The sequence below is a fragment of the Cladophialophora carrionii genome (assembly GCF_000365165.1).
Source record: "Cladophialophora carrionii CBS 160.54 unplaced genomic scaffold supercont1.5, whole genome shotgun sequence".
Taxonomy (NCBI): domain Eukaryota; kingdom Fungi; phylum Ascomycota; class Eurotiomycetes; order Chaetothyriales; family Herpotrichiellaceae; genus Cladophialophora; species Cladophialophora carrionii.
The window spans coordinates 1,572,528-1,598,415 of record NW_008481830.1 but is presented as its reverse complement, the minus strand read 5'-3'; the positions used below and the strand labels follow the sequence as shown (position 1 = coordinate 1,598,415).

At 55.5% G+C, this 25,888-nt stretch overlaps 8 protein-coding genes across 8 annotated transcripts; 6 read left to right on the top strand and 2 right to left on the bottom strand.

Moving 5' to 3' along the window:
• Positions 1-2,457: 2,457 nt before the first annotated feature.
• Positions 2,458-4,795, top strand: G647_06406 (uncharacterized protein; the record flags this gene model as incomplete). Its single annotated transcript, XM_008730727.1, has 3 exons — positions 2,458-2,563; positions 2,730-2,828; positions 2,895-4,795. The coding sequence occupies 3 exons, from the start codon at positions 2,458-2,460 to the stop codon at positions 4,793-4,795; spliced, it is 2,106 nt and encodes a 701-aa protein (XP_008728949.1).
• Positions 4,796-6,767: 1,972 nt separating this feature from the next.
• On the top strand, positions 6,768-8,298 carry G647_06405 (uncharacterized protein; the record flags this gene model as incomplete). The annotated part of the gene is made up of 3 exons (XM_008730726.1): positions 6,768-6,844; positions 6,918-7,796; positions 7,845-8,298. The coding sequence occupies 3 exons, from the start codon at positions 6,768-6,770 to the stop codon at positions 8,296-8,298; spliced, it is 1,410 nt and encodes a 469-aa protein (XP_008728948.1).
• Positions 8,299-9,563: 1,265 nt separating this feature from the next.
• Positions 9,564-11,449, top strand: G647_06404 (uncharacterized protein; the record flags this gene model as incomplete). Its single annotated transcript, XM_008730725.1, has 5 exons — positions 9,564-9,616; positions 9,675-9,724; positions 9,819-10,135; positions 10,189-10,827; positions 10,883-11,449. 5 exons carry the CDS (start codon positions 9,564-9,566, stop codon positions 11,447-11,449), a joined length of 1,626 nt encoding a protein of 541 aa, XP_008728947.1.
• Positions 11,450-11,895: 446 nt separating this feature from the next.
• On the top strand, positions 11,896-12,776 carry G647_06403 (uncharacterized protein; the record flags this gene model as incomplete). The annotated part of the gene is made up of 2 exons (XM_008730724.1): positions 11,896-12,088; positions 12,214-12,776. The coding sequence occupies 2 exons, from the start codon at positions 11,896-11,898 to the stop codon at positions 12,774-12,776; spliced, it is 756 nt and encodes a 251-aa protein (XP_008728946.1).
• Positions 12,777-14,787: 2,011 nt separating this feature from the next.
• G647_06402 (uncharacterized protein) lies at positions 14,788-17,634 on the top strand (the record flags this gene model as incomplete). The annotated part of the gene is made up of 3 exons (XM_008730723.1): positions 14,788-14,863; positions 14,926-14,980; positions 15,036-17,634. 3 exons carry the CDS (start codon positions 14,788-14,790, stop codon positions 17,632-17,634), a joined length of 2,730 nt encoding a protein of 909 aa, XP_008728945.1.
• A 1,383-nt stretch (positions 17,635-19,017) lies between these two features.
• On the top strand, positions 19,018-20,907 carry G647_06401 (uncharacterized protein; the record flags this gene model as incomplete). Its single annotated transcript, XM_008730722.1, has 4 exons — positions 19,018-19,047; positions 19,098-19,421; positions 19,674-20,532; positions 20,558-20,907. The coding sequence occupies 4 exons, from the start codon at positions 19,018-19,020 to the stop codon at positions 20,905-20,907; spliced, it is 1,563 nt and encodes a 520-aa protein (XP_008728944.1).
• Positions 20,908-21,176: 269 nt separating this feature from the next.
• On the bottom strand, positions 21,177-23,957 carry G647_06400 (uncharacterized protein; the record flags this gene model as incomplete). Its single annotated transcript, XM_008730721.1, has 1 exon — positions 21,177-23,957. One exon carries the CDS (start codon positions 23,955-23,957, stop codon positions 21,177-21,179), a length of 2,781 nt encoding a protein of 926 aa, XP_008728943.1.
• Positions 23,958-24,892: 935 nt separating this feature from the next.
• Positions 24,893-25,732, bottom strand: G647_06399 (uncharacterized protein; the record flags this gene model as incomplete). Its single annotated transcript, XM_008730720.1, has 2 exons — positions 24,893-25,399; positions 25,448-25,732. 2 exons carry the CDS (start codon positions 25,730-25,732, stop codon positions 24,893-24,895), a joined length of 792 nt encoding a protein of 263 aa, XP_008728942.1.
• Positions 25,733-25,888: the final 156 nt, after the last annotated feature.

Below are 25,888 nucleotides of genomic sequence, written 5' to 3'. Positions count from 1 at the left end.
TCTCGGGGTCGCAGCGCCTGGCATGTTTGCCTTCCAGCACCGTCACTTTGGGTATCCTGCTACGTGAGCCCCGCCCTCAGCATGCTGTGACAAATGTGATTGAAAGAGTAGCAGCCTGAAGCCCAGTCAGGCGAGGCGCGCGAAGAGCCGCCGAACAGGCTCCTTCTGGGTACGAGGAAGGAATCTTTGAATCACTCCGCTCTCAATGCGAGCCAAGGCTAGCGAGCACCCCGTACGAGTCAGAGGCAAAAATGAGCGGCGGAGGCTCTTATTCATTAGGCACCTTTAACATGCCTATCGACCCGCCAATGAGAACATCTAGGGGTCGCCATGGGCCTCCAACAGTTACAGTACCCAGTACTGTGGCAGGCCCTGGACACTGCGCAGCACTGAACTCGGTACAACAGTGCGAGTACTGGGTATTCTTCATCTGGTCCCCACACCTGTTCACTGTTCCCTGGTCCCTGTTCTTCGCTACTCCATACGAGGTAGTGTGCTCATGGACGCCTCAGAGCGTCCGACCCTGGCCGCAGATGTGCCGCTTAAACCGTATCTCGCTGTATGCTGCAATATCGCAAGCTGCCGCTGCTGCATGTGCATCTGCCACCTGCTTCTGCTCTTGCAGCACCCCGTCCAGCCGAGGATTGCAACCCGCCTTATCGCGCGACATCAGCCTACAAGTGACGAGGCGCACCAGACATCAACGCGCAAGTGATCGCGGGCTTGTTCGGCAGACATCTGACATGCTTGGAACTGTTGAGTATTCGCACAGAGTCCCTATCAGGCTGCGTGACTCTTTCTTGACAAGTCTCGTCGTCCCCACCACTTCCCGAGGTGGCCGATTCGACACAATAACATTGCTCCGCTGTGATCCTTGTACGAGTTGTGAACCAAGTACTCGTAGTCGCTGACTGCTCTCCACTCCCTCCATCTCGTCTTTTGTGCCGGCCACCTTGTTCATCCAGTGCATCTCTGGCCGCACATCTCCCGCACCCTGCTGCGAGGCTGTACGCCGACCTGCTGGATCCAATCCACGTCTGTAGGGAATAGTGACGGTATTCCCATCACTGTCGACGCTCCAGCCATCAACCCGCGCGTCGATGCCGTTCTTCGGCATCAGCCTATTTCCGAGCAGCCGGCAGTACTGCGGAAGCACCTTCTCCCAACCCACCGCGAGATCCACTGGGCGCCGTGCAGGGATCATACGCAGTTCTCAGATGCACTAGTTGACCACCTTGCCTGGAACAAGCACCCGCAGCGTGCCGCCTCAGAGCGACTAGGGTCTGTGACTTAGGCGTGCTTTCTCGGAGCAACATCGATCCCTCACCACGGCCGTGCACTATTACAGCGAGCCATAGCCCATGACAGTGTACGGAGTAGACGGTCGCCATAGCTGTTGTTCTCTCCCAGCGCCAGGCCCCGCTCAGCATCCAGCCAGATCTGACCGTCATCTGGTCATTTCGCGCACCGCGGATTTCCAATTTTAACCCACATCACCACTGTGCCGGCCGGCCGTCTGATCTGATCGCAGAATCCCCAGATTCTATATTCACCGGGTCATCAACGCGCTCCCCAATCAAGGCGCTGCACACTGGTCCCCAAAGTCGAGAACTGTCATCACTTGCGGCTGTCGCCACCACTAACACCAGTTGGCTGCGCGTCCTCCCAGCCGCCAAATTCGAATTCCCTCGGCAAAGTCGTCATTTTGCGAACCCTCAGGCCTGATCTTGGGCCGCAGGGGCAGCACCCGCCGAACACACGGTGACTGACCACCGCGCAGACCACACGACAGCACGGAACCCACGACTGCGACCGAGTGAGACACCAGCGTCCCAGCAGCGACGAAAAGGAAGAGACACCATCTCCCGTTCTTCCCTCTGTCCTTCCGCACGCTGCCACCTTCAGACCCAGCGGCGGATGCAGCTCACTGAGCAGTTCACCACTGGCTGACTGTGGCGTATCCAGCCGACCAACAGGCGCCGCGTTCGGGCACAAGAGGCACAAGAGGCACAAGAGACACTACTGCAACACTAAGACCCCCCCAGCTCCCAGCTGCATCCTCTGCCCGTCCTCCTCCACCAGAATCTACCTTCCGCCCACGGCCACTGGCTCCCAGCATCACCCTCGTCATCCTCGCTAACTTTACTGCTGCACGCCTGTGACCGTGCTCTGCACTGTGCACGCCTCGCTCCGCCCGTACCCTCCTACCTGTCGCCGTCGGCATCGTCGTCGCACTCTAATATTCCTACTGTCGCACATCGCTCGAGAGGCGCCGAGCTGAGCAACTCCCCAGACGCAGGCACCCTCTCCCACATCTTCCAAGTTTGGGTCGCACCTCGCTCTGTGCTGCCTGGCAGCTCCCTGGCGTGCTGATGCGGGTGCAGAGCCTGCGCATCACCACCACCACCACCACCACCACTACCACCACCACCACCCTTTCATCGCCCCGGCCCTGAAATGTCCATCTATCCACCTACTCGCCAGCCGACAAATGTTTTGAATGGTGTCGGCGCCATGAGCGATGGTTCAGGAACCATCAATCCTGCAGCTTTAAACGCTAGTGGTACGCTCTATTTCATTGGTTTCTTGACCCGGCCACTGGGAAGACCATGAGGCTTCCATGTCGATCGAGTCTTGATTCGCTGCGGCGTTGAACGCATCATCATTTCGATGCAAAGACTTCGCGGTCGTGTCTCTTGTTGCCTGCGCTCGCTGACCTCGCGTGACAGGTGGATTGATTCAGTCATCGACCGAATCCGGCCCACGAGGCGTCAAGCGCAGTCGATCGCCCGAGCAGTATAGCGAATATCATCAAGGCGACGACGATGGTAAGTCCGCGCAAGCTCTACAACTGCGCGCCCGTCTCCTAAGCCGTATGCTGACGTGTGTTGCAGGCCCGCGCAAACGTGGCCGGCCAGCCAAAACACCCAGGGCTTCCGCCGACTTCACCTCCCACATCGATGCTCTCCTGACGCCATCCAGTCAAACCTCGCCCGACCAAAACCAGACACCGGTCATCCAAGGAGGCTCACAACCTCCGGCGTTGACGCCGACACAAACGTCTCCACCGCGCACCATCCCCAAATCCACCATCAAGGCTCTGCCAACCGTCAGGGATCACACGAGCGATGTGCTGAAGCCCGAAGGAGACGAATATCAGCCGCGCGAGGTCGACGAGGCAGGCGAGAAGAAGGTGGATCATCTGGGCTATCTCCAAGGCGGGCGCGAGTACAAAATCAGAACCTTCGTCCTGCCCGGCAGAGGGCAGAAGCTGTTTATGCTGGCCACCGAATGCGCACGCCAGCTCCAATATCGAGATTCGTACCTGCTCTTCAACAAGAACCGGTCCCTGTTCAAAATCATCGCGAGTGTCAAAGAGAAGGAAGAGCTTGTCAACCGCGAAATCTTGCCTTACTCGTACCGGTCGAGGCAAATCGCCGTGGTGACGGCGCGTTCCATGTTCCGTCAGTTCGGCAGCCGTGTCATCAAAGACGGGCGCAGAGTGCGAGACGACTACTGGGAGGCCAAAGCCATCAAGCAAGGCTTCACCGAGCAAGATGCCGCCGGCGAAAAGCGACCAGGTGCCGCCAGAGCCCGAGAGGCGGCCGCTCAGGACCAATTGAATGCCCGGGCAACTGTGGCCGCGAGCTACGGTGATATTGTGTACAGCAATGGCCCGGGTTATGGCACAGTCCAACCTCCAGCTCTGCAGTCTGGCATTGCGTCGACCATGGCTCAATTGGCTTCCTTTGACCCTGCCTACGAATCGCGGTACAAAGACATTGTGCGCCCACGGCATGAAATTACAGGCCCGCCATATCAAGATCTCACTCGTTCCAGTACCGACGCCGAATTGACGAGTCAGGCCGCTCATGCAGCTGAGTACAGCAAGACTATCAACCAACAGAACAGGTATCGGCGCGGTATTGTGGAAGATTACTGGCGCCGACCTCACGAGCCACCCGTATCAACACCTCCTCCAGTCGAAGCCGAAGTGGCCACCACAAACCACCCTTTCTCATCCCCCCGTTTCCCCTCGTCCGACGTACCATCGACCCAACCAAACACAATGTCTCACGCTGCTCAGGCCCTTCAGGCTCCGATGCATCCCCCTCCCTTTACTCACCAGCAGCCACCGCTACAATCCCCCGTCCGGCAACCAAGTCTTCAGCAATACACCACACGTGATTCATCACAATTTCCGCCGCAACACCCGGGCTATCCGAGGTCATCATCGAGCCTATCAATTTCGCATCCCGCTCCTCCTCAACAGCCCATGGCATTCGGGAGCGGTGGGTTCTCTCCCCATGCTATGAATCAGCAGCAGCAGCAGCAGCAGCAGCAACAACAGCCACAGCAGCAACAACAACAACAACCGAGCTGGGGAGCGCCCCCACCTCAGCCTCACCCGTCACCGGGCATTCATCGTATGACCACCCCCCAATTTTCCCCTAGCCTGGCACAGGGGCAAATACCTTCACCTCTACCGGGCGGCGCACATGCTAGCCCACCACAGCATCCGCAACAGATGCAACCACCGCATATGCCGATGCTCCATCACCAAGGCAGTTCTGGGGGTCTTGGAGGGCAGCAGCTGTATGGGCCTGGAGCTGGACTGCAGGCCATGAGTGCTGCTGGGTACGGCGCTCTGGCCATGGGCGGCGGCCAGAGAGGTATGTATCAGATGGGCGGACAGTCTCAGTACATGTCAAATCAGCAGCATGGCCAAGGCTGGCCTCCTGGCGCACAGAGCCAAGGTCAGGCAGGAGGTCAGTGGAATCAAGGATTCCAATAGCAGGTACAAGGCCAGCAGGGATTGCCAACACGTTGACGCACAGCGCGCCGCGGCTGTCCATGGTCGTACGGAGAGGATGAGATCCCCCCAAAAACAACATCTGGTTGGATATATGTGTCCTACAGATGGTATATTTGAGAAGTGGCCGGCACCTTCTCGAGGTCGGTTATTGAGCGCGACGCGTGCTCTCATCTGGACTGTACCCACAGTCTTTCTTGGACAGTCGCCGCCTGGACCACAGGACAGCGCAGGAAGGCACAGACAGTCGGTTCTCTTTTGGTGCATAGCGAGGGAGGGAGCATAGTGAGACGCGTGGACTGAGCATTTCTGCATTTGAAAAGGCGGGTTTCAGGGATCTTTGCGGGTTTCTTCCACGGCTATCATTCCTTGCTCGCTCTGTGGATGGGATTTCCATTGCAGTTCGGCATTCTGCTACTGGAAAGGGTGTCAGCGACGAAACGTGGTCCAGCAATCGGGGGGATAATCTGGGCGTTTGATCGGTCCCGGTCTCTTCTTGGGGTTTTGTTTCTGCGTTCGCCGGTTTTGGTGTATTCTTATGGCTTTCTGTTTGTGCCCGACTCCCCCTTTGCGGTTCTGTTTCCACTTTTCCCTGCATCAATGGACTCTTTGTCACGGGATTTGGGCATGAGGGCTACGAAGGAATGGGACAGATGTTGCAAAGTTGGTCGACTTTGGACCGAGCATTACATTACCCTACCACTTTTAATTGTCAATTGAATTCGAGCGGATATTTCTGATGGACAGAAGAACCTTTGACCGTGCACTGAGCTGACATTCAGGCTTCACAAGAGCAAGATGACACGGCGTGTGATTTCCGAACCGCCCGGTCTGGGAGTTGTTTTCCCAATGTTTGCCCTTGTTCCAGAGCTCTCCTTTCACCCGCTCTCCCTTGACTCGTTATTATCTTCTTGCCAGCACCAATCCTGTCTAGCCGGCTGCTGTCTGCACGTATCTTCTCGCTGAAGATGAATCCCAATCGCGCACGGTGTACAGGGGGCTACGACCAACACCTGTCCCACATCCATGAGATGTTATCAGTCGCAAGCCCCCCCGGCCAGAAGCGGCCGCAATTCGCTCTCAAACATTCGTCCTTTCGGACCCCGTGCAACTGCCATCGGCCCACTCTCTCATCGTTCGTACATTATGACTATCATAGTCGTAACGTGCGAAATAACTTCTTGTGCGGCACTCTCATCGTTCGTACATTATGATTATCATGTCGTAACGTGTGAATGAACTTGCGCGCCCCTGTGTATGCCGTCGTCGCGGGGAACCAATGATCGTACATCCGTACCGAAGGGCACAGGCGAGGAAGCCATGAACCCTCCAGCCATGGAGCTTGATACTAGTGATACTGTAGCCGGCAGATGAAGAGATCGTCAGGTTTCTCACTGATAGGACCATCCGCCCGCGCCCGTACAAGGTACGGCCCACGTCCTGGTGCTGGCTGACACCTGTGCGAACCTCCCCAAGCAAAGCCTCGCGCAACCAATCCCGGGGCGAGTGCGAGTGCGTGGGGTCAGGCGTTGCCTGCTTATCTGCCGAGTCGAACGGGCCCCACGATCGGGCGAGAAAGGGCCCCCTTGGGCTGGGGTTGAAGCCTCGTCAAGATCGAGCGAGCACGCAAGTCAGATCAGGGTCTTTTTATTGATCACCGCGACTTCATCAATGACCACATTATTACTCCGTACGAGTTACTTACTTCGATCAGTCTGCCCTCGACACGCCCTGCACGATCCATCATTCACGACTGACTCGCCCGCCCCCAGGGAGACTTAGACCCTACGTGTGGGATATCCGAAAAGGGACGACACGTTCGAGACACGAGCTAACGTCGTCGCTTGATTGCTTGCCTGCTTCGTGCCAGTCGAGCTACAGTACTCCGCTTTGTAACCTCCTTGGCAAGGCTTCGGGCAGAAAGTCAAGTTCGAACAGCTCCAGCACAGCACAGATGGGGTCAAGTTCGGAAGCGGACAGGGAGAAACAGTATGCACCGGCGAAGGTGCCCCTGAAGGTGATAATAGTCGGGTGAGTATGGCTCTTCCTTAAGTGCAAGATTCTGGGCGAGTTTATGAACAAGGCTGATTGTTCATCTTTCTAGGGCCGGAATTGGAGGGCTTGCCGCGGCGCTGTCACTGGGGAAGCGAGGCCATCATGTGCATCTGATCGAGTTCGCTCCCGAGATCGCGGAAGTCGGAGCAGGGATCCAGTGCGCCCCCAACATGACGCGCATCCTCGATCGGTTAGGAGCAGGCGTCAAGGTCCGCAGCACCGGCGTCGCCCTCGAGGCGATCCATATCCTGCGCTGGCAGGGCGGCACTCTGCTCGGCAGTGTCCCCATCAGTCAGGAGCACGGCGAGCAGTTCGTCGTCCACCGCGCCGACTTGCAGATGTCTCTGCTGGAGAAAGCCCTGGCGCTCCCCAACGTCAAGTTGCAGACCAACACGAGGGTCGACGACGTGCAATTCAGCCCGGCGGCCGTGAAGCTCAATGACGGATCGTGGGTCCATGGTGACGTGGTGCTAGCTGCCGATGGCATCAAATCTATGATTCGCGGGAAGCTTCTCGGGGATGACAAGGACGTCGCCGTCCCGACGGGAGACGCTGTTTACAGAGTCGTCCTTACCCGGGAAATGTTGAGCCACTACCCGGAGCTGTTGCCGTTCATCGAGGAGAAGAAGGCCATTCGATGGATCGGACCTGGGAGACACATCATCGCATATCCCGTGCGGAACCACGAGATTTACAACATGGCGCTGGCTCACCCGGACCGTGGTCGCGTTGACGAGAGCTGGACCACCGTGACGTCGAAGGACAACCTCCTCGCAGACTACGATGGCTGGGATCCGAACCTGGTCAAGATGCTCGATCTCGTTCCCGAAGGCGATGTCCTGGAGTGGAAACTGTGCATGCACATGCCCCTGCTGCGCTGGGTGAGAGGTTCGTGCGCCTTGCTGGGTGATGCCTGCCACCCCATGCTGTAAGTTGCCAAACCACCGATTCAAAGGTCCCGCGTTAACCATGGTAGACCGTATGTCGCACAAGGCGCCGCGCAGGCGGTCGAGGACGCTGCTTCACTGGGAGTGGTCTTGTCTTCGATATCGTCCAAGGACGAAATCCCGACAGCCCTGTTGGCGTTTGAGAAGGCACAGAAGGCTCGCGCCGAGCATATCCAACAGTCCTGTCTCACGACGCGGGCGGCTCTTCATCTGCCTGATGGGCCGGAGCAAGAGGCCCGTGATCAAAAGTTCAGAGCCCTGTCAGCTGGTGGTGACAGCGACGACAAGTGGGGGGATCCCGAGTTCCAGAAATTCATCTGGAGCTGGGATGCTGAAGCCAAGGCTGAGGAGGCCTGGAAAGGTGAGTTCCTTGCTCACAGTGCAGATGCGCATTCGAGGAGGTCATTACTTGTACTGACTGGACGCAGAGATGAAGCGCGAGGCAGGAACGCAAAGCCGGCTATGATTGCTTCGACTGACTGACTGATTGATTGATTGTTTAATCAACCTCGAAGCAGGGACGAGCATGCATGCGCGGAGCTGCCCCGTGAGACGTTGTAGTTACTCTGTATATGTTATTACGCAGCGTTAGCGGGCATTGCATGGGCGTTCAGGTCACAGAATGGCTGCAACAAACAGCGCCCCAGCTTGGAGAGCATTCTTGTCGATATCTTATGTAGGTAACTTGACACCATCACATCGTCCCGAAGTGACTTGGCGGCCAAGACGGTGGGATCGGTAAGCTTCGACTCCGTACGGCCAGCAAGATAAGGTACACACAAGTGCATGGCTTCCCTGTCCATGCCGCATTAGCTCCTCGTACTCGTAGCTTGTCGAGGAAAATCTCAATCCGAACGCCATGTGTGACGACTACATGCAATGAACCAACTTGGTGAGGTCCGCTGGCCATGGTCGTCGACCAGAGGACGAAGCAAAGATTGCTCGTCCGCACCGACACTGCGACAAGCTTCTCGTCTAGCCACGAGTCCACCGTTCGTTCTCCTTCCCTCGATGGTTTGGATGCACATGCCACATGGTCCCCAACACTTTTAACCCTATGCAGTCTGGGGCAGTGACACCGCAGGAAGCGAACCCGACCCGGTGGCAAGCATGCTTTCTGGTTACTGGGCCGAAGGAAGATCTGGCGATCCACGTTGTCGCGCAGATCCCAATCCTTCGCCGACTCTTCTGCCTCGATCCAGGCACTCGACGAGTCATGGTGCAGCCACTTAGCGCCCCAGCTATCTACCGGAAGCCTGCTGTTGGCGGGCTTTTGAGCCGGGTCGAGCCCGTATAGGCAAAGGCTCCAGCAACCCAACGCCTCCCACTGTGGCCACTCGAGCCCACTGGACCAAGAACTGGCACATTTCCGGGGGTTCAACAGGCCCCCGAGAAGGCCTGACAATTATTGAGCCCCCCTGGTGGCCCCATGCCCGAGGGGTGGAGACCCCGCCCTCGTCGCCCCACTGGCACTGGCACCGTCGGTCGGTGACCCCCTGGATCGTTCCAGCCAAGGATACTCGTAGCAGAGTGGAAAAGCAATGGTGCGAACTCAAGCGGGACGATGGGCCATGCCACGAAAGATTCTGTGCTTCCCTTTATGAAGACGATCGATCTCTTCCTCCTCCTCCTCCTCCCAGTCCACGCGGATCTTGGTCTTTCTCTCCTTCGACCACGCTTCGTTGCCTGTCCCCCGACCTCAACTCGTGTGGCTCAAGAGGCATCGATCAAAGTCGACATCGTCAACAATGGCTGGAGACCACCATGAACACGGCCACCAGCCTGCTCACCTCAAGCACAGGTTCGTGACGCAACCCTCTCGTCCAAGCTGTCAATTGCCTTGCTCACATCCCGATCAGCCACGCTCATGAAGAGGACATTCCTGGAACCGTGAACTTGCAGGCTCAAGGTACGTTGCGAGTCAAGCTCCTATAGGTGCCGAGATGTCGGATACATGCTCCCACGTCGACGAAATGTTGGAATACATGCTAACCTCCGTTTAGAGGGCGATGATACTGGCTATGGACAAGCTCTCTTCCCTGTGCCGGCAGATGATCCCAATGACCCCCTGCAATGGGGCAATTTCAAGAAAACCATGATCTTGTGTATCTGCGCCGCGTACTCGTTCTTGGGCAATTCGTCGTTGCTGGGCCCTTCGGTCTACATTGGCATCTACTCGGAATCCTTTGGCATCGACCCGGCAACTGCGTCGGGGCTGATCTCATATCCCAACTTGGCTTATGGATTCGGATCGCTCCTCCTGGTTCCTGCGTACCTCAAGTTTGGCCGTCGACCTGTGATGCTCATCTCGATCATCTTCGTACGTTGCTTGTTCTACAGCTTCCGTCGTCTCTTTACTGACAAATGAGTTAGTTTGCTGCTGGTCTGATCGGTTGCTCACAATGCAATTCGTATGGCCCACTCATGGCCTGCCGCATCATCCACGCTTTCGGATCCGGTGTCTGCGAGGCGCTTCCCGTGCAGCTGGTCAACGACATCTTCTTCCTGCACGAGCGCGGACAGAGGCTGGGCTACTATACGGTGGCCTTGTGCTTGGGCGCGACCGGACCTCTCTATGCGGGCTATATGCTTGCCGGGGGCTACTCGTGGCGGCTGTTCTTCTACGTCGAATTCGCCTTTGCGTGCGCCTTGTTCATCCTGGCTTTCTTCTTCGTGGAGGAGACCTGGTACAAGCGCGATGAGATGAAGAGGCGACTCGGGGCCGCTGTTGAAGTGTCGCCCACGACCGAGAAGGGCATCGACGCCGGGTTTGCAGAGGTTTCCAACGCCGCGCCGCTGAGGAAGACGTTCGTCGAGACTCTGAAGCCATGGGGCGTCTATGACCCTGATGCGGATTTCTTCATGACTATTGCGCGGTCTTTCACTTATTTTGCCGTCCCCTCGGTGTTCTGGGTCGTGGCCACCTACGGTATCTACATTGGACTCGGAGCGTTGGCATTCAACTACACTTTCCCCGCCTTGATTGTTGCTCCTCCTTACAACTGGTCTCAGGTAAGCAGAGGCGATCCTGACCGGGAGAATTCGTGCGCTAACATGGAGAAAATAGACCAACTCCGGCTTGATCGCTGTCGGCAACGCTGTCGGGTATCTCCTGGCTGTTCCTTTCACCACTTCGTCTGACCGGCTCGCCGCGTACCTGACGAAGAAGAACGGCGGCATTCGCGAGGCCGAGATGCGTCTGGGCGTACTACTCCCCGCCATGTTGATCGGACCTGCCAGCTTGATTGTCTACGGCTACACCGCGCAACGACAACTCCACTGGTTTGGCTACTTTGCCGGCGTGGCCATGTGCAACTGGTCGGCCTATTTCTACTTCACCTTCACGCTCGCCTACGCCGTGGACAGCTACACGGTCAACCTGTCTGAGATGCTGATTGCCATGAACCTGGGCAAGCAGGCCATTTCCTTCGGCTTTGGATTCAAGATCCTCGACTGGATCGTCGAGAGCGGATATGTCAACATCATTGCTGGCGTCTTTTGCGGCGTGTTGGCCGCCAACGATTTTTTGCTCTTGGTGTTTATGTTCTTCGGCAAGAGGATCCGCATTGCCACGAGCAGGACCTGGCTGGCTCGCATGCACAAGCGCACCCACGTCACGGGTGAGAGTCACTAGTAATGATACCCTGGCAGGAGAAGAACTGAAGGAAGGATGAGCCCAGGTCAGTGACATGACATATACTGAACATTTCCAAAATTGTCTGGCGATCAATGTGATGATACATATCAAGCCTCTTCTCTTTCCTGATCCATCGTCTCCAGCTCAGTGACACAGACTCACCATTCTCCCGCCCTGTCGTCCTCCGCCTTATCCGGCACTACACCCTTACTGCCATCCACGCACGTCCCTATCCGTGAAGCACCATGGCGAATGATGGTGCACTCCGCCAAGCAACGTATCTATCGTGGGCAACATATCGGGACTGGACAATGATGCATCTCTCAGAGAAGACTTCGCCGATCTCTGTTCCCTCCAGCTCGTCACTCTCTTATACCACACACTTCGCATGCTCTCTTTTCTTTTCACCGTCCGTCCAGATTAGGTAAATTCTCGTTTACGCCATGCGGGTCGACATTGTCGACGGTATGGCCGGTGTGCTCCCTGTCACCGTCCTCCTCCTCCTCCTCCTCCTCCTTTTCCTCCTCCTCCTCCTTTTCCTCCTCCTCCTCCTTTTCCTCCTCCTCCTCCTCCTGGTGCTTGGTCTCCTCTCTTTAACCACATTGGCATTTCCTACGAACGGGTCGACTCTCTTGGGTATGGTCTGTGAGTGGGGGAATGGTGTCTTTCCTGCCCTCTATCATGTAAGTGTGGCGCTCTCACAATCGTTGCCATGGGCCATCTTTCAGTCTACACCGGCACAGACTGACACAGCCTCACAGGAATATTGGGAAAACAGCTGTCCTGCGAAATTTCACGTGACCACCATCCGGAGCGTGTCAAGACGACTTCAAGGCACCCGCAGGGAGCAACATCAACCGTGTTCGCGACTGCAGCAGCTTCTGTCAAATCAAAACGACCTTCTCGAACGCACAAGAGCAGCCCTTTATTCGAGCCCTGGGTTGTCAAGGGCCTCAGTCTTGCACCTTGTTTGAATCCATACATGATATACCAAGGATACAACATCAAGGATACAACATCAAGGATACAACATCAAGGATACAACATCAAGGATACAACATCAAACTCATTCAGTGTGGGCATGAAGAAGATCATCGGCATCGGCATCAATGGCGGCTACCACTGGAAAGGCGGTACCAGCCAGGGGTTCGAGGCGTCTGTACTTTATCTATCCCTGAAGTCATCAAATGAAACTTGGCGCAAACAAATGCAAAGTATGAGCGGCGGCGGCTCTTTCTTGCCCATCAGAAAGTTACCAACCTATTTTCACCATGCTCCAGGTGTTCGAGAGTATCTTCTTTACATTGTTGTATTGGGTGTGTAAAGCAGCTGGGGACTATATAACGTGTTTCATCAGACGACTTTCAGGATCAAGAGAGTAATGCTTAAGACACGAGACGGTAAGTCCGCTAGTCTCGACTGTGTCTCGGAACTGACACAGGAGCAGATTGCGGCTATCGGACTTTCATCCTTGTACGTCGTCTGGATCACCACAGCATTCATCTCCACACAGACGAAGTGGCTCCTAACGCCGCCGTAGTCGCCAAGGACACTTGTGATCATAGACCGAGAAGTACCTATACTGGCGACGTGAATCGGAAGGATGTGTAGAGGTTAAGACCATCGTGGTGAGTCCAAGACTGCCGTCCTGAGCAGGGACACGGTGTGACACAATCTCATGCTAACGGAATAGCGCTTCACAGAATCAATGCGTCTACGAGGTAGTCCACTTCAAGGGCAACGACCCGTTCAGGGATGTGTAAGTTCCGCTGCTGCTCTTGGCATGTTGTCGTCGCGTATACGGAGTACTGACTTGACATAACCAACAGCAACACCTGCGCTCTCACACTCGGGCGTGCGCATGCCCCGCGACAATCCACAGATGGAAGGCTACAAGATGCTCTGGAAAGCCTCCATGCTGACACACGGCGTCTCCCACAGGGAGTGCCTGGCGTGAAATGTCACGTCTACCTGAGCTACGACGGCGATTGGGACGATGGCTGTCAGGTCCCGCTGCTAGGTCCCGCTGCTCGAGGCTGCCGCGGCGGTTCAGGCCATCCTGGACAGCCCGTGCAATGATGGCGACACCGTCAGTGGCAAGCATCTTGTTCGTGGGCAAGGGAATTGTCAGTCGACGGGCTGGTTGCTGCGCGAGGGAGAGGATCTGTGGGGCATCTACCCGCCGTAATTAGGGAGCGAGGAAAGCCGGTTCCGATTGTCTTGCATGGTCTTTAGCAGGGCCATCTCAAAGGTCTTGCATGGTCTTTAGCATGGCGCTTGACTGATGGGTCGTTGGCGCTGGACATTAAAACTCCATGGGAAGCTTGCTGATACAATTATGACATGGCTTAGCTAGAGCGAGAGCAGTCATAGATCAACAATGACCATCCCATCACATCGAACCATTCACGCTTTTTCGATCATTACTTACTCGTGGTGTCTGGTGGTGTCGTCACTGTCCCCCAAGTTTGAGATGCGACTCTCCAAACGTGATCAGCCCGTGTCAGCCCCGGAAATTCCCCATGCTCCAAATTCGCCTCATTCCCTCGTGCCTCGTGGCAAGTGCCCCGAAGCAGCCTAAGCGCCAGCCTCGACCCGGCCGGAGATTCTTCTTTGGCCGAGCAGATCCACCAGAAGGATGGACGCTGTGGAGGCAGTGACCAGCGGCGGGCGCAAAGTGAAGACCGAGTCAGGCGACACCAGACCAGACCCTGTGAGGGAACACGGCTGAAATTCATGACTGCCTTGACTTTCAACTCACTGTTTCCTCACTTCCTCCTCGGCGCCGACTCACCGGCTCCAAGATCTTCCGACCCGGCTGCTTGGGACGCTCGGAGCACCTTCCCGCACATCCTTTTGGTGCCGACACGGGCAGGTGCAACCCTGGCGCCCCTCCGTCTCCGTCCCCAACCCCAGAAAATCTCGACGCTCCAGTGTGTGCCCGCCTAAATGCTAATTTCTCGCCCAATCCTGCCCACCCAATTGGCCTGTCTTTCTGGAGCCTCCACAGTCCCGTGTCTCTCTTCCACTCGCCTCTGCCTGCTCCTCCTGACCCTCGTCCACGCTGCATCCTCCGCACTCTGGCCTCTGGCTCTCCCGCTGCCTCTGCTTCTGCCTCTTTGCCCGCCCTCCACGCATTGTCACCAGGTGCTAGCATCGCGTCTATTAGACCCTCAGACCCTGAGTTCATGCGCATCGCCGTCTGCATCTCGACCTCTTTAGATCGTTCCTGCCGGCCACCTTCCCATCGCTTCCCCCTCCTCCACCGCTCCCACATTCTTATCCCAATTCAACACCTCTCCCACTTCTCCTGACAGCCTCTCCACATATGCATCATGGTCTTGCGACAGTGTACTGTATGTGGCCGTCGTTTCACAAAGACCGAGCATTTCAAGCGCCATGAACGCTCTCGTACGTCGGACCCCCGACCCCGCGCTAATGTCCTCTGACATGCTTTACTCATACATGTACAGACACCCGAGAACGCCCTTACCCTTGCACGATTTGTGACAAGGCTTTCTCACGCAGGTATGCCTTCATCTGTCATCTCGCTTGTGGCGAACTGATGCCAATCATGGTCCAGCGATGTCCTGTTCCGGCATATGAAATGCCATGCCCAGAAGAACGACAAATCGGCTCCTGCTACCCAGTCTCACTCCCGGCGGAACACAATATCTGAGGGGGTCCCTCCTCAAGCCGCCCAAGATGAACTCAACGTCAACTCGCCGTCGGCCATTGCCAACGCGTCGCAGACCGGTATCCCGCTGATGCAGATCCTCTCACCCAGCAACTACCTCTCCCAGCCGAGCAATGATTCGCCCAAACTCGCCCGACACCCTTCGTTGGATGTCGCCCACCCTTTCGTCAACCCGTCAACGACGCAGAACAATGCTCTCGACATGCAGCTTCCCGGCTCGACCTGGTCCGTCCCGTCACCCATCGCCACCATGAACAACAAGACGTCGACGTCATCCCATGGCCAAAAGCCTTCGCCCTCGCAGCATAGCGGAGAGGTCTCAACCTTCGAAACGTCCATGACGTCGCCCCAAAATCCGGGCCAGACTCCCCGGTCTGAGATAGCGCCAAATCTTTCCGTTCAGTTTGCCGACAACCATATAGAATGGCTACCGCAGTCAGACAGCTCAAGCAACTTCCATGATCCCTTCCAGATGTGGTTGTTCCCTTCGCTGGGCGACCTGGATCAGTCTCCCGATTTTCTGCAGACCTATGGGTTACCCGACACTCAACCGTACGTGGATTCCAAAGACCTGGTCAATGGCCGAGCCTACGACCCTGTCGACAGAACAAAGAATATCGCCAAGGTCCCTCGAGAGCGCTTCTCCCGCGTTCAGCGATGTTGGAATCCTCGTCCCGGTCGCGTCTACCGCACCATGCCTGTTCTTTGGAGAGAAGTCGCGCTGTCACCAATGGACAACCTCTTCTCAGATTCACCTGTGGCGGACGACTTTAGAACCAACACAAACTGGGGCCTCGACACCGAATGTAGGGTACGACTCCGCGATACGTTTCGGACGCCTGCTCCGTCCCGCTATCATTCACCAAAAATGCAACCCGTCGTCGACCCTTCTCTGTCTCAACCACCCTCCGAAGAATTTCCACCTGCCGAGATCCTCGATATTGCACTGGGACTTTTCTTCCGCCGTTTTCACCCAACTGTGCCTTTCATTCACATAGCGACGTTCTCTGTACGGAATACACCTTCTCCCATGCTATTCGCTATATGTCTTATTGGGTTAAGTATACTCGGAACGACTGGTGCTACGAGATTCGTGTCGCGAATGTTTCCGAGCTTCCTGCAACGGGTTTGCAGTGATCTCTCTACAGCTGCTTCTTGTTCTGCATCACCGACGCAGCAGATGGTCCTCTATGCCACGGGCCTGTTGACGCTAAACTTGTCCGTAATCACTGGGGACAAAGACTGTCTCAACCAGAGTCAGATGCTTTATGTCAGTTTATTGGCGATCGCCCAGCAGAATGGGTTGTTCTCGGCTGGAGATGGACAATCCCTCGACGCACTTCTGTCAGAAATGTCCGAGTCCGATGACCGCTGGAAGGCGTGGAGTCGCATCGAATCTGCCAAGCGTCTCATCCTGGGATTGCTGCAGTGTGACTCGTGGTACTCGAATCTGCTGTCGAAGGCGCCTATTGTTCGTTCGGAGTCCGTCTGTCTTGTTGCGGCCTGCGACGAAGCACTTTTCCAGGCCAAATCCGCGACACAATGGCAGTCACTCCTTCGAAGTGGCAAGAGCCAAAGCGCCCCGAATTTTAAGATCGAGGATTTGCACAAGCACGACATGGAGCCTATCAGCAAGCTTGGTTACCTAGGACGATCGAGTCTGCTTGCGCTCTTGCAGATCCAGGTGCTCGAAGCCTACCAGCGACTGATGCCGCCGGATCAATTGACCATTGGCTCGTACATACCCTGGCACATGTACTCTGGGGACGCTCGTGCAAGGACGTTGGTGCCGGCCATCCTTGCTGCAATGAACACGGCAGGTCCGTTGGCCAAAGTCGACGACACGAATTGCGTCGTCCTCTGGCACAGCCTGTGCGTGATGCTCCTGGCCGACTTCCGCATGTTCGAGCTGGCGGCCGGTCGACACGGCGCCGTACCTGCCACGGGTGCCCTTGAGAATATCTCTCAATGGAGTCAAACGCAGGCGGCAAGGAGAGCCTGTGTGCACGCGGCTCAAACGTTCAAACTGATGTCGGAGCGACGGGTCAGCGACAACGTCACCATCCACAGCGTGACTGCACTGTTTGCATCTGCGCTCGTCCTAGGCCTGTACCTTTTCATGGTCAACCCAGGTTCCGGCCGCCAGGGGACTGCGCCCGTCGAACTTTTGGAGGCAGAACCCGACTGGGCCGAGCTGGGAGACATGGGTTTCAAGGACGAATCCCTCGACCCTACTACCACTGAACGTAATCTCACGACAAACCGGGAAGACGAGCATTTCAGCCCGGTCTATCAGTTCGTGAAGTACGGCGGCATGGTATCCCTGGGAGGAGTGGCGCACAGTGGCGGCTACGAAGGCGCCAGGCGAGTCCTTCTTGATTTTGCAAACCTCATGGATGGAATCAGTGGACGGAGACTCCGCACTTTTACGCAGGTCCTGCACATTATGAGTGATGATTTGATGAATGTCGATCCAGCGCTGTAAGTGGATGATGTAGGCATGAGAATGGGGCAGCGTGGTTAGGCACCTATGTGAGCACCTTTTGGGAAACAGAGGATAGGACAGATAGGACAGCATGGAATATCGGCCCTTGGCCGTGAGACAAGATGTCTTACCTTGGACGCCCGGCAGTCACCAGAGACGCTGCAGGCTTGAGATAAAAATAGTACAGAGTGCGATTGCCGTGTTCACAGTATTTGAACGACATGACTACGTGCTGTGCTCTGTACTGTGCGACGAATTGAGGACCACATCAATGCACCACTGTAGATGTATCGCCGACAGGAGTGGAATATCATCCACACGTCTATCCCTTACTTGGTCGTCGAGCACAGAACACAATATATGCATCTGCATTATAAGATGCGCCGACGTTCTTGAGGTAGTTCGCTCGATGCATTGTTATTGTTCGTCGACTGACGTACTGGGTATCTGTATATGTGACCTAGAGCGAGCGTTATACCACATACGACATACTACATTCTCCGTTCTTCGTTCTCCGTCCTCCGTCCTGCCCTAGTATTAGTTCTAGTCTTAGTCTTGACCTCGGGCCAGCCTGGTATGTACATACTCTACTATCTAGGTACCTAGGTAGTCTCCTGGTTCTTCGCGTATCCTCGTGGCTGAGGTATCGTCACATGGTATTTTAGCTGTTAGCTGGTACTGCGAGAGGCTGCGATTAGTTGGCTTCTCTCTCGATGTGCCGTGTAACTAACTACCTGCCTGCGTACCTACCTACCTACCTTTCTACCTGTCTACCTGCCTGTCTACCAATTTAAACATATATATGCGAATGGAGAATTTATTACATTGTGGTGCCATTCATTCATTCATTCATTCATTCATTATTTGCCATTTGCTAATTACTGTATCACTACTCCCTCCACTCTCACTTCATTGCTTCTCCCTGCTTGCTCTCTCCCCGCCCCCCCCTTCTCTCTTTGTCTGTATGTGCGTATCCGTTGTCTACAGGACATACATAGAATACTGGCGTATCTACATCTCTATATACTCCGTACATCTATATTGCACATCTACATCTACATCTATATCTTCCGCGCATATACAGGTGAACCGCACCGGGCACGCATACCGGCACGCATATAAGTATATATATAGATACGCCTGTACTGAGCAGTACTCACTATATAATTCGAAGCCTTTGGTACAGAGCATTGCGATCAAGGCTTTACTCTACGGTGGAGAATACCCATGTCCCCTTAGTATTAACACATACATCAGAGCGGGGTCCGGCTCGAGTTCAGCTCGCTCGAGGGCGTGGGCCTCTTCTGGCTTCTGTTGCTGCTTCCCCTTCTTCGACCGCTTCCCTCAGGCAGCCTTTGCTTTGCCAACGGGACAGCAGCCACGATGGTGACCGGCATTGAGACAGCGGGCATCGTGCTTGCGTTCTTCCTCTGATCGTCGACCAGCTTGATTCATATGTCCAGGGTATTGAAACGCTGAAAGGCTTCCGCACCCGACGATATCGCCGCCAGTTCGAAGAATGGTCGACAAGGCTGGGGACACAACATGCCATCCTACTTAACACGCTCGAGCAGTCTCTCGAAGGCCTTGTAGAATACGACGATGACATCTCAGAGCTCATCAACAACCCACGGGGACCACTCTGGAGGGATCCATACTCCCAGAAAAGTCTGGTCAAGAAGCTCGACCGCAATTACGGCGCCTTCGTCAGGACTATGACAGAGCTCTCGACCTTATTGGATACTCTGTCATGCAAACTCGGACTCCAATCCGCGGACCATTTGAAGGTGGGTTGCTGTTACTTTTGATCTCACTTCCGAGAGTGGCAGACGTTGGCTGGCGTCGACCTTTCACAGGCGCTGTCATCTGTCCGTCTACGACATGCTGACCACTGGACGATGCTCGCTAGGTATCTTGAAATGATGCCACTGCCGTTGAATGCGAAGTGAGAAAGGTCAAAGACATCTTCTCCAAGTCTGTCTACGCCGACTTGCTCGGCAAGATTGACAACGCCAACAACTCCCTGAAGACGCTTATAGAACAAATCGGACCATCGGCAGGAGAGTCGACGCAAGCACCGGGTCTCTAAGAAACCACTACTGAAGTACAAGGCCGCGAGGAAGCATGCTAGCAACCTGTACAATGCTGTTGTCCATGGCAAATACTGGAAGTGTCCCTGCAAAGACTCTCACTGCGTTCATCTTCGAATCGGCGCAGAGCCCATCGAAGCGAACGACCACCACGAGGCGAATCCGACGACGCCCAGATTCCGGATGGCGTTCTCGACCAAAGTCCCTGACCCTACGCATGCCATATCGTGGCACTGGGAAGAAGTCGAGACAGTACCCGCGTTACTCGAGATGCCAGGAGCAGCGCACAAGGCCACCTTGACCGCTGCGCACGCCGCTGTCCAACGGCCAGCTAATGACAAGAAGGTCCAGTTTGCGGTGGTGGCAACGCCGCTGCAGGGTCTGCCCTGGCCCAAACTCCCCGATGTCCCACCACCCCTTCCCATCCCCGATTTTTGTTCTGTGCTGTGCAAGATTGGGACCAAACGCAGCCTTGAGAAATACATGGGCTCCATCTCAGATGAAAGCGACGCGACCCACCGTTATTGCTTCTACCTGATGGAGAAGCACGAGAAAAGGGTCGAGACACAGTCGTTGGAAGATCTGCCGAGTTCTTCGTTGCACTCGATTGGATCGCATACCAATCGCCCAGCATTCCTCTTCAGCAGACGTGATCGACTATTTCTGGCAGCAACTCTTGCATCCAGCGTGCTTCAATTTCATGGCAGCTGGCTGAAGAGCTACTGGCGAAGTCGAGACATCCTATTCCCCAAGCTGGAGGGCAGCGGCCAAACTCTGGGTGGAACATCCTTACCTCGCAGGACATGGCGTGAGCAAAGCAACGACAGACCCAGCCACAAGAACAATCTCCAGTCCCCTCATCCCAAGCGATGTCTTGTTCCCGCTGGGCCTTGTCCTGGTTGAGCTGTCGCTCTGCCAATCGATCTCCGCGTTACGAGTACCGGAGGACGCAGACTCGGTCGAAGCATACGCGAACCTGAAAACTGCAGCCCGCCTCCTCAACCGGGTATACTCCGAAAGTGGCTGCAAGTACGGCGACGTGGTTACGCAATGCCTTCGCTGGTCGGAGATTAGAAACTCATCTGCGGACAACGATGACTTCCAGGAACTTGCGTTTCAGAAGATTGCATCGCCGCTAGTCGAGGACCTCAGAGACTTTGAAGGCAAGGGCCGCATTCGATGATGACCTCGCTCGACTGCCTCACAGCCAGTAGTCCTCAAGATCATATCTCCATATACTTCCCGTCCGCTCTCTTCGAGGGATTTGGCACGAAATATTGTGGAGGCGCTTGTCCTGACGATCTAGGATAGAGTCTTCACCACGGAAACGATGGCCGAGGATCCAGTAAAAGAAGATCATACTCGTCGGACAAGTTCTCGTATTCATGGGTCGAACATCACCGACCCTCATTGTCATGTCTATCATATACCAACAAGCCATCCAGTCCATCATCAAAGGTCGAAATCGTCGTTCCAACCGAGTCTGTCATAAATATCACCATCGTCGACGTCATCAAGTCGAGTTCCCTTCTCTGCAGGGGCTCTCGAGTCCCCGAACCCCTCGGAATGGTCGCCCGGAAGAGGTTCAAACTCTTCGTCCATCCCCCGAGCCTTTCCACCCATCACCCGGTCCATGATATGACCCGCCCGCTCCGGGATGATGGGAGCATCGCGGAATGCCTGGTCCAAGCGGACGTCGGACTTCTTCAATGGTGTAAAGAGAACCGGACGACGGGACCTCTTCATGATCAGCCCTTCACCAGGGTTCGTCATCTGACTGGATGGTGGTAGGGGTTGAGATGATGAGCGACTGAATCCCGGGGATTGATAGTCCCCCGCATCAGGAAGCGTACGTCTTGCAGCCGGGGTTGCCACAATAGCAGTGTCGTCGCCAGGCTCAACGAGGGGGTGAGAGAGCACGGGCAAATCCAAGGGGTTCGACGTCTTCTTATCAAGACCTCTGGATGGTGTCTCATGGATCGCTGCTAAAACGGATTGTTTCTTCGCCGAAGATCGAGGGATACTCGCCGAGCTGGAAAGACCCGGTCGGATCCGAGGTTTCACTGTAGAAGAAGGAATGACCGTGATGGCATCTTGTCCTCGAGCCACCAATCTCGGCATCGGCATTGGGGGCAGCTCCGGCTCGTCCATGAGCTGCGACTGTCCTGTCACTCTTTTTGCCCTCGGGGTCGCCGAGATCTGCACGGCCATCTTCCTGTCCATCTCCAGTCTCTTCCTCTGTTCCGCCTCATCCATGATCTGGCTGGCCACCGCTCTTCGGTCGGGCTTCTTAAGCGCATCGATAGCGGCTTCCAGTTCCTTTTTCTGCTGGGCGAGTCGATCCAGTTTGCGACGCTTCGCCTCGTGCACCTTTTGATCGGCCACGAGGTCGATCTCACGGTTGGAGAAAGACACGGACTTGGCGAGCATCCTGCCCCGAGATGCGGGCCGGTCGGATGACTCGCGTTTCAGGGTCGGAATGATAGGGGCCGTTATGGAGGAGGCGCGAGAGAACGTAGTAGGAGGGGAGACATGGCGGAGCAATTGGTGGTCTTCGCTCAGCACGCGCTCGAGGGTACGAGTCGAAAGTGGCTGGCCCGGCTTTGGCTTGGTGGAGGATGATACTGAAGAGGAGGAGGATCTGTGGAGATGAGGTGCTGTGTTGTGTCCCAATCTGGGCCGTTTGGGCGAGATATCAGGTCCACCGAGCTTCCGACAGATGGCTTTGATCTGCTCGGGCAGCTTGGCGGAATAGAAGGGCAACAGGACTTCCTTGCAGAAGTCGCGAAGAGAGTCATTTGGCTTCGACACCGTGCTGCCATTGGCGTCCTTCTTCAAGGACTTGTCGTCGGCTGTGTTGACAAGGTCGTCCAGGCTTACGGTGTGCCATATACATAGACGATCGACGACTGTCTCGATTTCCGCGGCCCAGTCACGCTTCTTCTTCTTCTCCTTCTTAGGCACTTTGCGCGGAGTCGTAGCAAGAAGTGCTGCCGAGGATTCTTCTTCCACAGACTCAACCTTGATGTCGGGATCAGCAGGCCCTGGTGGCTCTTCAGATTCGGATTCAGTCAATTTCGACGCCGCCGTGTCTAGAAGCATGACTTCCAGCATCAACAGCAATTGCATCTTGGTCTCGCGCATGCGCAAATCCGCCACCTCCTTCCGCTTCTCTTCTGCGCGGTCGCTGGCAGAAACAGGACCCTTGAGATCCCGCGCGCGCCACCACTTCGCGATAAACTCCTCTTCCTCGGCCCAGAGACAATCTTTGCCCAACTTCATCATCATCTTCTTGCGAGACTTCCTCTTCTTCATATCGAGGACATCAGGGTCCCCTTCTTGCTGAGGTAGAGGTAGCGGTAACTCGTCGATGATCTTGGCGATCGATTCTTTGTATTTGGTGTCTACCCTTTTCGTGGGCAGGATGCTTTGTTCATAGAATTCGGATAGTTCCCTGATCGCTTTCAAGGGTGTTTCGGCGGTGCGGACGTGCGCGCGGGCACGACTGAGCGGGCCTTTGACGTAGAATGCGAGTGATGTCTTGGAGATGTATAGATGCTCGAAGTATTGTGCTCGCAGGCGTTCAGCGGCGAGGGGGTTCGTGTCAGGTAGAGTGTTGTGGAGGCCAGCGTCAGCTTCTCCCACACTCACTGGTTGAAGTTCCTGTATACCAGCTCCATGCAGATTCAATGGGTCCTCCTCCGGCGCACCACCTTCCATAGCAGCCATCGACGCCTCGAACGGATTCTGCGTACCGATTTGAGCGGCTGGTGTGATCGGCAATGATTCTTGGACCGGAGAGTGAGCCATACCCTGCCTCTGCAACAAGGCAGGAGAACTCCTTGCGAGTGCCCGTTCCTGGTCGTTTGAATCTGTCATCCGCTCCTGCTCCTGCTGCTGGATACTCGGCGAGACAATTGCCTCCACTCCCCCCGGCGTAGCCGCTGGTTCTTTAAGCGAGAGAATCGACATCCTAGCCAACGCTCCCCTCCGATTATTCGGCCGTCTCGGACCCTTTGACGAGCCCAGCCCCGCCGCAGCGATTGGCAACGTAGCGGAACTCGACCCCGAGGCCGTTCGCGAATGAGTCCCCGTGTACGTGTACGTGTCCGCGTCCTCATTCCCAACACCGGACAACAAGTCCTCGACTCTGACGCTGGCGACCTTACCGATCGCCGCATCGTGACACCACGCCTCGGTCACCCACCCGTGCAGCGCACACGCCACGAACATGGCTGGGGTAGAGCCCACTTTCTCAACAGCAAAGAGACTGCCTGTGGGGAGTCTGCGCACGACAAGGAGTCGCTGTTCCCATTCCTCCACCACGGGCGGGATATCAGCTTGAAAGACGAGCCTTGACGTCGATGACGAACAGTCGAGCCATGCGAGCGGAAGACATGCTCGAGCCACCAGCGTTACCGGCGCAAATGTCGCGGTACCGGCACCTGTACCTTGGCCTGGATTTGGGCTTGGACCTGTGCTTTTCGTGGAGAGTATATTTGCTGTGAAAGCCTCGGCACTGGTGTCACGGCAGTCATTATCGAGATCGCTGCTTTTGCGTTTTCGAGAGCTCAAGCCCGGGGTCGAGGTGGAAGAACGCACAGTGTTGTTGGACGCGACGTTCAGGCTGTTATCAGTGGCTGGAGTGAGAGCTGGTTGGTGTCTTTCTACTGATAGTCGTTCCTGCATCTCTTGCCATGCTGGAAACCTGATGAATATGCCGAGTACGCAATATTTGGGGAATGAAAGGGCGTAGAAGTTGGGCTGGTGGGTTGGTCAGGAGCGCGACTGACAGGATCGAGCCTACGTCACGCGTATTCCGCAAGGCTCGGGTTCAGCCTCGTCTTGGCACCATGAGCATCTTCTGAACGTGTTCGACAGTCCACAATCCCGTGCTACTTGATTACTGTGAACATACTGGTTCATCCGTACGAGAATACGATGCGGTAGTAGATGGAAACATATATGATTCTACGAGTACTCAATGATCCTCACGGTGAAATACCACGAGACTTGTAGTACCGCCGTATTAACTGATCGCGTCTGAAAACTGCTGTCTCAGTACGCCTTCCTCCAGGAGCGTCTAATCAATGTGCATCAAGCTGTACATTTAAATCATAGCGACGCTCAACGCCAATCACGCCGCAAAAGGGCTGGGCCCGATGTGCTCATCCCAGCACAACAGCCAATACCACTATCAGTAACACAACTGCTAGGATAACCAACAGACAACAAGCCTTGTTACGGGCGGACTTCTGGTAGCGGCTCGCGCTCCGCAATTCAACATCTGCGCCTCGAGTATCGGTCAAGGTGTTTTCCACGTTGACGTCGATCGCATCGAGCATGTCGCCTTGATCGCGGACCAGGTGAGCGACATCTCGGAAGAGCTCGTTCAGCTCGCCAACGGACTGTTCAATCTGCCGGATTTCTCCTTCGCGCTCGATGATCAGATTCTCTTGAAAGTCCACCTCACTTTGTTCTGCGAGACGAGGCTCTTCGAGCAATTGGCGTTGTTGTTGACCTTCTCCTGAAGGTGATTGGGCCGATTGAGATTCCTCTAGTGCAGCTTTTGATGCTCTTTCTCTCTCGATCGCCCTTCTCTGAACGACTTGGAACTCAGACAAGGCCGAGGCGAACTCTCGCGATAGCTTTTGATTCGTGTACCGTAGTGCAGGCTGTTCTAGATTAGCATTCTGTGTAATTGACGGAGCCGGGCGACGAACATTCAGGTCAGGCCATGCTTGCGCTCGCTTGACACCATCACCGGCCTCTTTGAAACCCTCTCTTGTCTCCTCTAGCAGATCATGGATCCGCTCTCGGCCACGCTCGGTGTCCTTCTTTGAGAGCTGGTTCGACAGGCGGGAAATGTTGGATATCAATTCAAATAGTTTGGTAGATAGCGATTCAGTGAATCTTTGGAACTCCGGGTCGTCTCTGTAATGAGGGTCATCCTGCCGCCGGGTGGTGGTGGGTTGCGACTCCAATGACGATAGTCTATCGAACGACATTGCAGCTCTGGCAGAAGTGCGGTCGCAAGTATGAGTGAGAGGCTAGTACACAGCAAGTCGGAGTCGCCCTTCAAGTGAGTGTGAGGCGTTGCTGCTGCTACAAATGAAGAATGGAGAAGCCTGGAAGGCGCCGACTTGGATGCGGCACTTGCGGTT